General features: G+C 38.4%; 2 protein-coding genes across 2 annotated transcripts; both read right to left on the reverse strand.

The window, feature by feature from the left end:
• On the reverse strand, positions 338-8,846 carry LOC109721958 (S-type anion channel SLAH4-like). Its single transcript, XM_020249790.1, has 4 exons — positions 8,335-8,846; positions 5,672-6,087; positions 4,888-5,298; positions 338-813 (listed from the first exon to the last, which is right to left on the reverse strand). Exons 1-4 carry the CDS (start codon positions 8,366-8,368, stop codon positions 547-549), a joined length of 1,128 nt encoding a protein of 375 aa, XP_020105379.1. The 5' UTR covers positions 8,369-8,846; the 3' UTR covers positions 338-546.
• On the reverse strand, positions 15,162-15,892 carry LOC109722560. Its single transcript, XM_020250654.1, has 2 exons — positions 15,626-15,892; positions 15,162-15,569 (listed from the first exon to the last, which is right to left on the reverse strand). The coding sequence occupies exons 1-2, from the start codon at positions 15,890-15,892 to the stop codon at positions 15,162-15,164; spliced, it is 675 nt and encodes a 224-aa protein (XP_020106243.1).

Raw genomic sequence — 17,249 nt, forward strand, 5'->3', positions numbered from 1 at the left:
GTATAAGGACAGAATGAGAGAGATTTATGCGAAAAAACCAATTCTTTCACAAAGACAAAAATATTATCAATTTATTCTCAAAACTTTTATTACATTAACTGAGTGCCATGTCTATATATATAGGCGATACTCCAATCCTACTAGATAAAATAATAAATTCTAATATATTTTTAAATCTAATCAGATTACAAATAATCAAATAATTGGATCAAAATAAAAAAAAATATAATTTTTTTTTGGAAATAATCTAAAAATGCCAGAATGCATGGCTTTGCCATTCGACATGTAGATCTTAAAAAATATATTCCAAATTAGGATTGCACGCTGAAATCGAATATTCAAGCGAAAGTTTTAGCCGTTTAAAGATATCTAGGCTCAGTTTGGTTAAGTCGTGTTTTCTCATAAACTCTAATACTAAATTAGCCGCATCACCTCTATACTTAAAACATGCTACTCTTCTATACATGTGTAGAGTTTATAGCACTACAAGCCTCTTCCGATATATATATATATATATATGACACTTTACGGAATACATTTAAGTAGCTAGGATGGGATGGAGGGCTGAGGGAGGAAAGGGTCGCGTTGGGGGACGAGTAGGGCGGGATTGAAGGCGGAGAGTAGGATGAGGGCGACAGTGACGAGGGCAGAGACGAGGGACAAGACGAGCATTATTGCGTTCGGTACACCGCCTTTCACCTCTTGTGCGTACTTCTCGGCCGCCAGTGCCAGCACCGTCAGTGGAAAAGAGTACGCCCACCATGCCAGACTGAAGGTCCTCATTGATCGCCAAAATAGCATCGGTCGTGAGACCTGCATAAATAATTGTGTTTATTAGGTCAATGTACATACATTAGGTCAATGTGCATATATTATTGTGTTCACTTTTGTGACGACGGCAGAGTGCGACTCTTCTCTACAAAAATTTTTTGAGACTGTGGTGAGCCACGTAATTCAGTTCTTGCATTAATTTCTTTCTGTCTAAAAGTTTTTTGTCAAAATCATAACACCTTATTAAATAGCAGATTTAGAAAACATCACTAGAGAAAAATGAGGTGGTCCTTATTCAAGTTGTTTTTTTTTTTTGGGTGGGGCCGGATGGATGTATGCATGCATTTCTCAACATGCAATTAATGGGCGAATTTCTTTGCCTATATAAAACATATATCTCATAATATTAATAGATATATTAAAATCAAAATATAACTCATTAATGCTTCAACTACTAATTATTGAGACTAATTGATTCCTTATTAGTAACTAGTTTCGCACTTAAAAATTTTATTCATATATTCCTTAGATAATGTACGTAGATAATAGTTATCATATTAATAGATTTTGATTTTGAAATTTTAATAGCCAAATAGCAGGTGCAAACATATGAAGTGTACATCTATAGACACCACGTGGAGGCAATAATTCTCATGCATTGATGGATTCATATATAAGCAAGTTATTGCGTGCGCAAACACGACTTAAATCATATTTAATCATAATCAATTTGGATACCCTCTTCCCAGAAAATCAAAAGATTCTGGAAATAAATAATCACGTTTATTTTTTTAAAATTATTTTTGTATATATATATATATATATATATAGAGTTGAGCTATGATACTTTTACAAGTATCACCATCATTGTGCTATTAGGTTTTAAGCCATTGGATCTACTTTTTGATTATTAATAGTCCTTGGATTAAACACTATTTCACCTACCACCACCTACCACCATCATCTCAACCTCACATCTCTCCATCCAAGGGCTAAAAACACACAAGTATCACCCCCATGATACTTTTACAAGTATTCTAGCCCTACTCTCTCTCTCTCTCTCTCTCTCTCTCTCTCTCTCTCTCTCTCTCTCTCTCTCTCTCTCTATATATATATATATATATATATATATAGCTAGGTTGTTATACTATCAATAGCACGAAGATCTCCGTGCTATCAATTTAGTTATTTTTGATGATACGGTTTTCAAAGTGATGATCGGTTTTCTTAAACACCATCTATGCTATTCAAAATATTTAGAAACCAAATTTTATATTTTTTTCGATATTATTTAACAATTTTAATGGCCGATGTAATGCGTTTATAAATTTAACGGTATAAAACAATTCAAATCTAAAGAAATTTTTATAGAAAATTCTCTTCACTATTTACAGTAAGATCAGTATCTCTGATTTTAAATTTAAATTTTTTATCATTATTTTTTATGAGATTCTTAGTTTCAGCCGTTCATTTTTAGACTACTCGTTTGATAAGTAAATGATGTTGAAAAATTATAAAATTTAGTTTTATAATATTTTCAATAGAGTAAATCAAGTCTAGCAGAGCCGATCGATCGTCAATTTGAAAGCTGCGTTATTATTATTATTATTTTTGAAAAATAGGTAATATGCTACCCGCTTCATTTATTTTATTTAGAAATAAATTAACTTAGCTGAAACTATGAATCAAGTAGGATTCGAACTTGGAATCTCAGATACCAACCACCAATCCCTTTGCCACATGCTCTAGGGACAGTTGGTGAAAGATGCATTATTAAAAATAATTTAGTAGCACGAACACCTCTATACTACTGATATAGTATACCAGCTATATTTTCTCTCTCTCTTTAAAATATACACAACTACATGATATCACTTACACTGATGTGTATTTCGAGATGTGAAAGTAAACAATCATGTTTACTTTTAAAAATATTCTAACTAACCTAATTATTTGTATATTTAGAGCAATATATGATGTGGTATACATTGACCATCTCTTACGCAGGTGATAAAAGGCTTAAATTGTCGGTATCCAAAATCCCTGATTAGTTGAGCTAAGTTATTTAATGGTTGATATCTAAAATTCCAAATTCAAAATTTAATTAACCTAATTAACTTTATTTCTTAAATAAAAAAAAACACAGGCCTAAAAAATAGAGAAAAAAAAAAAGACAAAGAACATGATGTCACAAAAAAACAAAAGAAGCTACGTACTTCCCCCTTGTGCACGTGTTTTTATTTTTATTTTTTATTTTTTTCTTTTTGGTCTAAATATTAATTTGACAGATAATTTTGTTTTTGTTTTTTTGTTTTCGTGGTCTAAACTTTTGACAAATAATTTTGCCTTTTTCTTAGAACCTGGACTGCTGTTTTCCTACGCAAGCTAGCTGGAGACCTCCTTTGACAAATTAAGAAGAATCCTAAAACCTACATTATTTTGGCCTCTCCTTGATATTTGCATTTTAATTAATGGTTTAAATTTTCATATATTTTTTTTACCGTACACCTCTTTTGTCATCTTTGTAATTAGCAGTGCACAATGACGTATTTGTTTCTTACTAGACCACTCTTTTGAATAAAAGATGAAAAATCATATATATGTTACTCGCGCGTATTTGGTGCTTCTGTATATTCGTGCACCATATATCTATACTAATATATTAACTACTACAAATTCATGATTTAGCGGCATTTACTCTGCAGCATTTATTTAAATAATGCTAATTAATATATTTAACAGCATTACTTGATAAGTGCCGCTAAATTTAATAATTTAGCAGTAATTTACTGTTAATGTTGCAAAATAAAATAAATTAGCAGTATAAATTAGTGAATGCCGCCGAAGTTTTCAGCATTTTATAAAAAATGATACTAAATATAATAAAGTAGTAGCACTTATTGCTAAATGGCGCAATATTTGCTCCGCGATATTTATTTAAATCATGTCAATTAATATATTTAGCAACATTACTTGATAATTGCCGCTAGATTTAATTATTTAGCAGCAATTTGCTATTAATGTTGTAAAATAGGATAAATTAGCAGCATAAATTAGCGAATGCCGCTAAATATAATAAACTAACGGCATTTGTTACTAAATATCATTACTAATTAATATATAATTATTAATAATTCCTTTTTTATTTAGAATAAAAAATTTTAAAATTAAAGTTTAAAAGTTGAAACATATAAGTTTAAAAATTAAACTTATAATTTAAAATTTAAAATTCTAAAATTTATATTTTAAATTTTAAATTCTAAAATTATTAATTTTAAAATTTTAAAATTTTAAATTTATTTTAAATTTTAAATTTTAAATTTAAAACTATTAATTTTGAAACTTAAAATTTCATATTTCAAAATTTAAAATTTAAATTTAGTATCTAAATTTTAAAATTTTAAAATTTTAAAATTTTAAAATTTTAAAACAGAAGACTTAAAATATAAAAAATTAAAATATACATAACTAATAGTCGCTAGAGTAAGTGGCAAAGGATTTGGTTGTTGGTATTCGAGGTCTCAAGTTCAAATCCTAGTTGATTCACAATTTTAGTAAAATTTAAGACAAAAACAAATAAATGAAGCGAGTAGCATCTCAAAAAAATTAAAATTTTAATTCTAAAATTTTAAAATTTTAATTCTAAAATCAGATATTTGTATTAGCGGTATTATATTTATGTGCCTCTAATAAATAATTTAAAATTAGCATTTAATCCCTTTTAGTGGCATATTCCTAATGACACTAATTAATTTATATTGGCGGCATTTATAATTAATATTGCTAATACTTTTAGCAACATTGGCATAGACAGCATTTGTGTCATATGCTGCTAAAATTTTTAACAATATTTGTTGATCATTTAGCAGCATAAATAAATGTCACTAATGCCTAATTAATTTTCTAGTAGTGATATATCATAATTTGCTTTTCAGGAGATTACCAATCGCTGAGACTACGGTTCAATCGACGAGAAATTATTCTTAAATCTTGGGATATTACAATATATGTCATTTTCTACCGCTTTGGTTTTTAAAAATTTTTTAAAAAATTCTTATTTTTAACTTAAAAAGGACGTAAAGTAATTTTTCAGCCGGAATTGAATGTGTCACGTACCAGGCAAAGGAAGAGGAAGAATGAGAGGAAGAAGAGCATCTTCGCGGCGGTGTCGAAGCCACCGCTGCCGGAGATGGCGGCCCAGGCAACGCTGGCGGTGGCGGGGGCGGCGAAGAATAAGAAGAACACCGGGCGGAGCAGTGCCGGGAGGAGGCTCTCGCTCCCCGCGAGGCGTTGGTACAGCGTCACGAAAAGTACGAGGTAGTGGGCCAAGCCCACCGTAAACATGCACGTCGCAATCTCCTTCAAGTCCGTGTCCGTCGTCGCCGCTGCCGCCGCCGCCGCCATGTTCGCGATCACCGTCATCTGGCTCGTCGGGTTCGCCACCGCCGACAGGCAGTACCTCCGGCCCCTTATAAACCACTGCCCGTACACTTTCACGTCCAGCACCAGAATTGGGACCGCAAACNACTCTTAGATATTTATTTGCATTCATTAATTATTATTTTGTTGTTCTCTTGAATGCTGCTGTCATAATACTAGTATTTTCTAACGGTTTAAGTTATTAAAAAGAAAATTGGTAGAAATGTACAAAACATAATTAAATTATAAATTATTTTGATTTGGTTATTTAATTTTTTAAAAATTTGATTTCAGTATATAATCTTTCTGTCTGTTTGTTTTGAATCAGTCGCGACATTTTAAGCATAAAGTTTATTCATTAAAATGTAAAAATAAACAACACATTTAAATTTTAAAGTCAAAGTGTCAATCACTGGCTCAAAATAAAATGTATGCATGCATCTATGTATAGAGAGATAAACAGTTATTTTATATGTACTACATACCAGAGGACGTGGTACGCGGGGCTCTCGGGACGGAGGAAGGGCGAGGAGGCGCACTGGAGGAGGAGGAGCGCGGAGGCCCATGGGGCGAAGAGGTAGTTGACGCCGATGTGGTGGCCGAGCTCGGCCTTAAAGCACTCGAAGCGGCAGGTGCAGCGAATTGCGTAAAGAGCACAAAGCACGACGAGGGACGACAGTGCGAAGGACCAGAGAACGTCGAAGGCGGCGACGGGGAGGAGGTGGAGGATAAAGTGGAGCGCCCGAGGGTCGGCGGCGGAGAGGGTCTTCCATAGTAGGGCTTGGCCGCAGAGGGAAAGGCTTATGCGAAAGTAACCCGCGTGGAATCTCGTTAAAACTGACAGCTTCTGCATAAGTGCTTTTTGAACATGTTCTTCTCCGGGGGGATGCAGATTTTCTGAATATCGATGCTCCATTAGTTACTTGCTAGAGAGAGAATGAAGTAAAGAGAGAGAATGAAGTAAGGGGATAGCATACAATATTGGTTGTTGGTAAGTTCTATTACTTATTTGCATGTATTTATAGAGAGGGGGGAGAGAGAGAGAGAGAGAGTATATTAGGTGGAACACACAATTAAAAATTGAATTGAGAACACTGAAAGCAGGGGCGGAGCCATTGGGGGCCACAGTGGTCATGGCCCCCCTATATCTTTGAAAATTACATATTAGTCCTTTATAATAAAAAAATAAAATATTATAAATTTTAATTTTAAGGGGCCAAATTAATATTTTTAATAAAATTTGTGTCTTAATTTTTTTTCAAGTTTTTTGGTTCTTTTTCTTCAACTATTACAGTCTTATTCCTCTTTAAGCATTTTGTCGTTATTAGTGAATCTGACAATTTTTTTTTTTTTCACTATTCGTGGTCGAATTTTTCTCCTATCAAAATTTAAATCTTGGCCCTCCCGAATCTTAATATCTCGCTTAAATTTGTCCCTGAGTGAAAGTGATGCAAAGGTCAAACTATGTATTCAAATGCATCAATGAGGTTTCTATGAGAAATATGTAACATTCCAATCAAATTTTGATAGTTTTGGTTGAAAAGTTGAATTAATTAAACATATATATATATATATATATATATATATATATATATATAGTAGAGGTATTATACTATCGGAAGTATAAAAAAGTTGGTGCTTTCGATTTTTTAGCCCTTAGATGAACCCCATTGATCATTTCTAACCATTGGATTAATATTATTAACCAATGGGGACCACTCAACCCTAGGGGGATCACTCAACCCTAAAGGGACCGCTATAATCCCAATCGTAGAATTTTTGATCCAAGGGCTAAAAAATCAGAAGCACCAACTACTTTATGCTTCCAATAACATAGTAGCTCTACACTATATATATATATAGTCTAGTATTATACTATCGATAATACTAAGCACTTGATGCTATCGAGTTTTTCGCCATTAGATCTACCTCTTCAATTATTTCCACCCATTAAATCATACTATTCAACCAATCACCTACTCAACCCATGGAGCCACTATCATCTTAACGTATATACAATTAGGCTACTATACTATTAATATCACCAAACGCTTANGAGTAGATCTAACGGTAAAAAACTTATAAGTACCAAGTGCTTGGTGCTTTTACAAGCACCATAGTTGGACTCTATATATATATATATATATATATATATATATATCAGTTTGAAAAAATGTCTTACATACCTTTCAATATTAAATATAACACACATGTTCTTATTCTATTCAACGCTCTCTTTTATGTCTGAACTCGAAGTTTTTTTAATAGGCCAACACATATAAATTAATTGAAATAAGAGTGTTAAATAATTTAGCTGCATGCCAAAAAAAATTAGTAGTCATCACAAAAGGATAAGTAGCAATGTTGTGACGGCCCAATTTTCCATAGGGTCACCCATCCTAGGACTACTCCCGTCCTGGCACGGGTCTGACAAACGTGTTATGAACATAAGTATTTAAAACGTCGTTTTTTGGCAACTTAAGCTTTTTAAGCCTCGCCCAAACTCAAAACATGAATATTTTAGAACTCCGTTACAATGATTGTTCTACATTATAAACAGCAAGGATTCTAACAGGGAGCTCAAATTCAGAACTTAATTCTTTCTTTGATATTATGTTAAATAATATCAAATAATTAATTTCTCAAGAAACTTAAAGCTGTCAGAAAATAATATTTTATTATTTTATATATGTGTTCAATATTTATACGCAATCAATCTTCTTGGACCAGCTTTTGATGAGTTGGCAAATTGGCTTAGGGTGTGTTTGGTTCCACGTAAAATTGTGAAAAAAAAATTTCACTGGAAAAATTTTTTTTGGAGGAAAACAAATTTTACGTTCTTTAATGTTTGGTTTGTAGGAAAGGAAAAATAGTTTTCTGTCATGCCCCGGATTACTCGTTTCCCCGGGCACGCCAACAAATCTGCCATATACAAAAGAATTTTCCCTGTATTCGAAGCGATAGCTGTACCTGTTATCAAACAATACTACAACTAGTAGTATAGAGCTGCTAGAAGAAATAAGATAATATATATATATATAAACAAAAGGGGGTAACTATACATACAAGCATCCTGATAACCAAAACACTCGCTCTAGCGAGATACAACATCAGTATGTATAATAATCCAAAAACTACAACTACCTGTAGCTGGTACTCCTCTAGCTCTGCAACTCATCAGGAAGGGCTCTAACTCGCAACACCCTTTCCACGATCAGACTCAGCAGCAATAGCAGCCGAAGAAGAAGGCTCTGCAAAAGATTTCAACAAATAGGAGGGAGAACTATTGCAAAAAGAAGTAGTCCTCAGTGGGTACCGTTACCGACCTCAACGGCTCACTCACTAAGTCTACAGATGTAAACAAGTATAGAAAGAAAACTGGAATAAATCTACAGCTATATGCACCTATACTATCTCGGTTTAATACCAACAATTTGTAGAACACTGGAAATACAGACCCAATCTCATTAGGGAGAGTAAACATACCCGCCCCAGGGACTGTGAACACACCCATCCTGCTTGTCGAAGCTACACTATCTGACACCAAACCAGGTCGTCAGTGGAAAGCAAGTCCAATCAGGACAAAACGACACCAATGCAAACGCACAAAGCCCGACTCCGGAGTGGCACTCGTGGCCGCTACCCAACCGAGTATGCAAGCGTGTCTCTGTCGAGCTCAATCAGCCTCTCACAGGCTATAATCAAGTAAACAGGATCTAACTGGTCTAACAACCAAAACATACGTGCCCTTGGCACAATCTGATGCAAAAACAGTAATCTGGCCCACCGTCAACCCCAAAGGCACCTGACAATCTGGAACAGTCTAAACAACACTGGAAAAATAAGCTCGGCATCCCAGCACGAGCGTAATATTATTCTACACTATTCTGGGTATCCACCGCCCACAAACTGCGGTGATATAAATAAACTACGGCTCATAGAGCTAAATCTGGTTGTTTTAACATATGACAGTGTAGAAGCGCCAGTTTTCTCCTAAATCAAATTCAAGTCGAACATGTATTATTTAACTAATATTCTAAGCTCCAATTCAGATTTTAGAAACACAATAAATCGATGAATTGAGCAATGAAACATGACAATATCCACGAATACATGCTAACAATAGAACTTAGGAGGAAATCCGCAAAAATCCGGTAAGCATCACTTTGACCCACCTCGAAAAGCTAATCCAGCCATGGCAAGAAGTCGAAAGGAGAGGAAAACACGCGTTCACCCGGCCTCCAACGGCGTAATAGCGATGTCCACACGCTTGAACGGCTCTCCGAAACGACGACGAAAATCTCCCGAGCTCGAGCTCTTCACCGTGCACACGAGCTAAATTAAAGAGAGATAGAGAGAAAAAGCTAATTAACTTCACTCCCTCCTCTCCACCTCTAATTAAAGCGGTGGGGATAAGGATGGGAAAGCACGTGGACTCCGCTACTTAGTTAAAAAAAAATTGCCAACAAGCCCCCCCTATAACTAAGTATTCCACTTTAGTCCTCTATAATATAAATCTTAAGTTTCAAAGTCCGTTTTTACGTCTATTTTGAGCAAACGTCACCAACTCAATCAAGCATAAATTTATACTGTAACCTTGACAATTTGTTATGGTTCAGTATATCACATCCTCCCGTTCTAAAAAAAAGTTTCGTCCTCGAAACTTAAAATATACCTCAATCCTGAGTTTCGAACAAGTAAGAGTAGGACTCTCACATCACCGTCTCTGGCTCCCAGGTCGCCTCACGCTCCTCGTGATGACTCCACTGCACTTTTACATAAGGAATGACCCGATTGTTAAATTCCTTCGTTTCACGAGCCAAAATTCGCACCGGTCGCTCCTCATATCTCAAGTCCTTGCCAAGCTCTAGCGGAGTGAAGTCTATCACGTGAGATGGATCGAACACATATCTCCTCAGTGTTGAGACGTGAAAAACATCATGGATACCGGCCAGTCGAGGGGGTAAAGTAATCCTGTAAGCAACTGGCCCAACTCGCTCCAATATCTCAAAAGGGCCTATAAAGCGTGGACTGTGCTTTTCACGTATTTCGAATCTACGAATCCCTTGGAACGGCGAGACTTTGAGAAAACATGATTTCCAATTTGGAACTCTTAAGTCTCGTCTCCTGGTGTCGGCGTAGCTCTTCTGGCGGCTCTGAGCTGTCAAAAGGTATCGTCGCATTGCTTTAACCTTTTCTTCAGCCTCAATCAGAATCTCAGGCCTCAAAGTCTTTCTTTCACCCACATCACTCCAATACAAAGGGGATGGACACTTGCGTCCATACAACGCTTCAAACGGAGCAATCTGAATGTTCGCTTGATAGCTGTTGTTGTACGCAAACTCAGCCAGTCTCAAATGTCGATGCCACCCTACTCTAAAGTTCAGGACACATGCTCTCAGCATGTGCTCCAAAGTCTGAATGGTCCGCTCAGACTGACCATCCGTCTGTGGGTGAAATGTCGTGCTGAAATGCAACTGTGTACCCAGGGCTGTCTGAAGACTCCTCAAAAAGTGCAAAACAAATCTCGGGTCTCTGTCTGATACAATCGAGATTGGCACACCATGCAACCTAACAGTCTCATCCAGATATAGCTGAGCAAGCCTCTCCCTGGACCAGGTGGTCTGTACTGGTAAGAAGTGAGCAGACTTAGTCAGTCTGTCCACTATCACCCAAATCGCATCGAACCCACCTTGAGCTCTAGGCAATCTTATGATAAAGTCCATCGTGATCTGCTCTCATTTCCACTCGGGCACTGACAGACTCTGAAGCTTGCCTGCAGGTATCTGGTGCTCTGCCTTTACCTGTTGGCAAGTCAAACACTGAGCTACAAATTTGCCAATGTCTCTCTTCATTTCATTCCACCAGAAGTGTGCCTTCAAATCCTTATACATCTTGGTTCCACCAGGGTGAACCGTATAAGGTGAATAATGAGCCTCTTTCAAAATCTCTTCTCAGATCTCTAAATCCATGGCACACACAGTCGGTCTCTGTACCGCAGTACTCCCGAACTGTCCATAACAAAACTCTCTGCCTGTCCCCTCTCCAACTGCTCTCTAATCCTCAACAAATGCGGGTCTCCACTCTGTTTCTCTCGCATCCTATCCAACAGAGTGGGCTGCAAAACTATAGACATCATTCTTGCAGTATACCCAGGGGACACAATCTCGAGCCTCAACCGCTGCAGCTCCTCGAGTAACGGCCTCTGCTAAGTAATCAACATACTCAAGCTCTGCACTGACTTCCTGCTCAACGGATCTGCCACCATATTCGCCTTATCGGGATGATACTGAATACTAATATCATAATCCTTCAGTAACTCCAACCACCGGCGTTGCCTTAGATTCAATTCCTTCTGGGTGAACAAATACTTGAGACTTTTATGATCGGTGAAAACCTCGCAGTGCTCGTCATACAAGTAATGCTGCGACAACTTCAAGGCAGAAACTACCGCAGCAAGCTCCAAGTCATACGTAGGGTAATTCTTCTCGTAATCCTTTAACTGCCGTGAAGTATAAGCAATTACCCTACCATGCTGTATTAGCACAGAGCCCAACCCACTGTGCGATGCATCACTGTAGATCACAAATCCTTCCCCCATCACTGGAAGGGCAAGGATAGGAGCTGACATCAACCTCTGTCTCAGCTCATCGAAGCTCCTCTGACAATCCTCACTCCAGATGAAACTAATCCCCTTTCGAGTCAATCGAGTGAGGGGTGTTGAAAGCTTCGCAAAGCCTTCACAAACCGACGGTAATATCCTGCCAGTCCCAGGAAACTCCTCACCTCAGTCACCGTCGTCGGTCTGGGCCAATCCCGAATAGCATCAATCTTCTTCGGGTCCACTGCCACTCCAACTGCAGAGATCACGTGGCCCAAGAAAGCAACCTTCCGCAACCAGAACTCGCACTTCTTCAACTTGGCATACAACTTCTTCTCTTGCAGAAGTTGCAGCACAATCCCCAAGTGCTCATCATGCTAGGTGTCGCTCCGGGAGTATATCAAGATATCATCGATGAAGACTACCACAAATCTATCCAAGTATGGCTTGAACACTCTGTTCATCAAATCCATAAATGCGACAGGGGCATTGGTCAATCCAAAAGGCATCACTGTAAACTCATAATGCCCATACTGAGTCCAGAAAGTCGTCTTGGGAACATCCTCGGCTCTCACCCTTAACTGGTGGTAACTTGACTGGAGATCAATCTTCGAGAAGACACAAGATCCTTGCAGCTGATCAAACAGATTATCAATGCGCGGCAAAGGATACTTGTTCTTGATGGTCACTTTATTCACCTTCCGGTAATCCACACACAATCTAAGTGAACCATCCTTCTTCTTCACAAATAACATCGGCGCTCCCCAAGGCAACACACTGGGTCTCACATACCCCATATCCATTAGATCTTGAAGCTGCACTTTTAACTCTCTCAGCTCTGCCGGTGCCATCCAATAAGGTACCTTCGAGATTGGTGCAGCTCCAGAAACTACATCAATCACAAACTCAATCTCCCTCTCCGGCGGCATCGTCGTCAACTCCGGAGGAAATACATTCGGAAAATCGCAGACTACAGGGATATCCTTGAGTCCCGGTACCGCCGTAGGCACCTTTACCACCATAGCCAGAAAAGCGATGCATCCTCTACTCATCAGCTGTCGAGCCCTCGCCGACGAAATCCAGGTGGCACACAATGTACTCCTGCAGCCTCTAAAAGTGAACTCCTCCTGGCCTGGCTAGCGGAATATCACCGTCCTCGATCCACAATTAATAGTAGCATAATACCGCACTAGCCAATCCATGCCGAGCACAACGTCCAAGTCCTACAGCTGCCCTAACACCAATAGGTCTGCGGGCATGATCCACGAATCTAACTGCACTGGACACGACCCGGCAACAATATTTATTATTATAATATTTTTTTGGCCGTACACCCTCGCTAAATTACCTATTTATAGGTGATTAATTAGGGCTAAATCTCAATCCTACTCTAACTAGTATTAGAGTATAATTAATCCGAAAATCAAATCCAACCGAATCCGCTTAATCTGACGATACAAATAAATCAAAAATATTTAATAACGGGTTTATCACAAAACTACAATCATGGCCACATATTTAAATTCTAATTTAAATTAATTACATACGGGTATTATGTAACACCCCGTAGTTTTGAAGCTTTTGTTTTGACTCCTATTCATTTTAAGTTTGGACCTTTTTGTGATTTCCAATCTTTAAGGGACTCGGCGGCATTTTGTTATTTTATTAGTATCTAACTTAATTAATTTTTTCCCTAGCCAACCCTCACCCGATCCTTTTCTTTTCTTTTCTCCCTCACGACTCCTCTCTTTCTCACTCGACCATCTCTCCCCCTCACCGCAACCATACGACCTCGGCCGTTCTGCACGTGCGCGCGCGACGTCGTCTGATCGCCGCGGTCATCCGTATTCGCATTCATCGCCGCCGTAATCCTCATCCATTGATATTTTGATTCGTCATCGTTTTTCCGCCTTCAAGGTCTTTTTCTTTTTATTTCCTTACATTTATTCTTGACAAGATCTAATTCCTTATTCATTGTTGTATGATTATTTTGAATACTTATATCTTAATGTTTGGGATTATAAACCATTAGAAATCTGATTCGTTGTGATCTTTTTCTTGTCTGTTGAACTGTCAAATTTTATATCTCACATCCTCCATAAAATTTAGTTGTGTAAACTTCGCACATTCTACACATATTTGAAATGCCCATTATATGTTCGATGAAACGCCTTTGAGAGGGCGAATTTCGTTTTGTTTCTAATTTCGATCTCATCTAATTGTAATTTGCCTATTAATATTCCAACATCTGAAAACTCACTGTTTGAGCATTGAAATCTTCGTTTATTATTTAAATTTCCATTCATGTTATCTTCTTGGAATAATTTAAATTCTTCAAAACTCCCTCATCCCTTTGATCACTATTTGAGGTTTGTCAAATTTATTATTCTAAATCCCTTTGTGCTCCGTCCCGACCTATTTGCATTCCATTATATCCTCTTTGCATGTTCATTTTAGTTAGCTTATATAGAATCGCATGTCCCTATTTTATGTTCCGACGATTGATTTTCTGCACAGTTTTGACTGGAAAATTTCTCTCTTTGAAGCTGCGTTAAGGTAAGCGACCGGACACCCGTTAGTTTTTGTAAGATAATTTAGGAAAATATTTTGATTATATGAAAATCTTATTTTGTAGAATTTAAAATTAAGGGTTAAGCTTATTATTAAGTATTTCTGTAAATTGATTTTCAACCGTGATTGACAAGTCCTTTTAGCAAAATAAACTTTTGAAATTTGATAATCTGCTCTGTAAATTAGTAACTGGATACACTTTGAATTATGATGTCTCTTGGTATTCTGCTATTCTTATGTTGGCCATGTCGACATGTACTTTGTTATAGAAGCAAGCTTCGTCTTCGTATTGTGCCTTCGGGTGTCTGCGCCTATCAGCGCCTCTGTTTTGTTTGCGCCTTCGGGTGCCTACGCCTATCCGCGCCTTTGTTTTGTTGCACCTTCGGGTGCCTCTGTTTTGTTTACGCCTTCGGGTGTCTTTTGATCTCGCAAACGGATCATATGATATAGTTAGAGGCCTTCGGCTGTCTTTTTATCTGCGTTCACTTGTTATTTCTTCGCACCCACATTTGTTATTTACAGTATCTTTAGACCAAATTCTGTTTGCTTGGCATATTAAACTTTAGTTCTGCTTATATGATATTTCATTTGACACTAGTTGGAACTGAACTGTTAGTTTCATCTTTTGACTATTTAGATTTAATCGAAATTTTGTGATTATCTTTTGCATGTTATCTTTCTAATTCTGTAGCCTTGCATATTTACTAAATTAGTAGATATGCGGCGTCTGTTATGCCTCGGGTTTGGGGCGTGACATATTACATCTTACCCCCTTTAAAAAAAATTTCGTCCCCGAAATTTACTTAACAGAATTTGGAAAGAGCTGAGGATACTTGCTCCGTATCTCCTCTTCCGGCTCCCACGTCGCCTCATTCTCCGCGTGATGCCTCCACAGCACACGTACCAGCTGAACCGTCCTTTTTCGCAAAACCTTTTCCCTTCGATCCAAGATCCAGATAGGCTGCTCCACGTATGATAGGTCCTCTCTTAACTGAATTGGAGAATAGTCGATGACGTGTTTTAGATCTTGAACATACTTTCGCAACATCAACACATGGAACACATTATGCACCCTAGCAAGAGAAGGCGGTAATGCTACTCGGTACGCCACATTGTTGACTCGTTCCAGTATTTCAGAAGGTCCAATGTAACGTGGATTCAGCTTTCCTTGAAGCCCAAACCGTATTACCCCCTTAGTTGGCGACACCTTCAGGAACACATGATCACCAACTGTGAATTCTAACATTCGCCGACTATTATCACTATAGCTCTTCTGTCTATTCTGTGCGGCTCGTAGACGTTCTCGCACAACCCGCACTTTTCATTAGCTTGCTGGACCAGCTCAGGCCCTAGAATCTGCCTCTCGCCAACATCATTCCAGTGGATAGGCGATCTACACTTTCTTCGATAGAGAGCTTCAAAAGGGGGCATCTGTATGCTGGCTTGATAACTATTATTGTACGCAAACTCCGCCAATGGTAAGTGCCGGTCCCACGACCCACCCCAGTCAATCACGCATGCTCGCAACATATCTTCTAAGATCTGTATCGTGCGCTCTGACTAACCATCGCTCTGCGGATGATATGCCGTACTCATATCCAAGCGAGTCCCCAAAGCCTCATGCAAGCTATGCCAAAATCGCGACACGAATTGCGGATCTCGATCCGAAACGATGGATACCGGGACACCATGTAGTCTCACCACATCTTTAATATATAATTCCGCAAGTTTCTCCAAAGGATATGTCACCTTAATAGGTATGAAGTGCGCAGACTTAGTCAGCCGGTCGACGACCACCCAAATCGCATCGGACCCTGACTGTGTACGTGGTAACCCTACCACAAAATCCATAGTAATCTTCTCCCATTTCCACTCGGGTATCGGCAGTGGCTGCAATAATCCCGCCGTCCTTTGGTGCTCAGCTTTGGCCCGCTGGCATACAAGACACTGTGAAACAAATCGAGCAATGTCTCGTTTCATGCCGGCCCACTAGAAAATTTCTCTTATGTCACGATACATCTTTGTGCTACCCGGATGTATGGTGTAAGCTGACGAATGAGCCTCCTCCAAGATTTTTCTCTTTAAGGCCTCATCTTTGGGAACATATAGTCGATTACCGTACCTTAACGATCCATCCTCGTGGATATGAAATTCTATCTGAGAACCTGCCCCCACGGCCGCTCGGATCTTCTGAAGAGCAGCATCGGATGACTGGGCCAACTTAATTTGATCCAATAATGTGGGTCGAATTCGAAGTTGAGCCAATCGAGCTCCCGGCTCGTGAATAGTCACCTCTAAGTCTATCTTTCGTAGATCCTCTAAAAGATACTTTTGCTCAGTAATCAGTGTAGCCAAATTTCCAGTGGCATTGCGGCTTAGCGCATCCGCTACCACATTCGCTTTTCCGAGATGATACAAGATTGTCAAGTCATAATCCTTCATAAGCTCAAACCATCTACGTTGTTGCATATTTAGCTCTTTCTGAGTGAAAAGATATTTTAAGCTTTTATGATTGGTGTAGAACTCACATTGCTCCCCATAAAGATAATGACGCCAAATCTTAAGAGCAAACACTACTGCGGCAAGCTCTAGGTCATGAGTAGGGTAGTTTTGCTCGTATGGCTTTAGCTGTCTAGAAGCATAAGCAATCACTCGATCATTTTGCATCAAGACACACCCTAAACCTCGTAGGCATGCATCACTATAAACAGTGAAGCCTTCACCACACATAGGAAGTGCCAAGACAGGAGCCGTGATCAATCGTCGCTTCAGCTCCTGAAAGTTCTCCTCGCACTCATCGGTCCACACAAATTTCGCTCTTTTTTTTGCGTCAACAGCGTCAAAGGGACCGCGATCAGAGAGAACCCCTCTATGAACCGTCGATAAT

This window comes from Ananas comosus, linkage group 16 (assembly GCF_001540865.1).
Source record: "Ananas comosus cultivar F153 linkage group 16, ASM154086v1, whole genome shotgun sequence".
NCBI lineage: Eukaryota > Viridiplantae > Streptophyta > Magnoliopsida > Poales > Bromeliaceae > Ananas > Ananas comosus.

Bases quoted from the DNA above. Each gene is read 5' to 3' on its own strand.
- LOC109722560 (XM_020250654.1), bottom strand. From the start codon at position 15,892: ATGTTGCGAGCATGCGTGATTGACTGGGGTGGGTCGTGGGACCGGCAC. The intron at 15,570-15,625 runs GTGATAATAGTC...GTGTTCCTGAAG, and splicing joins GAATAGACAGAAGAGCTATA to GTGTCGCCAACTAAGGGGGT.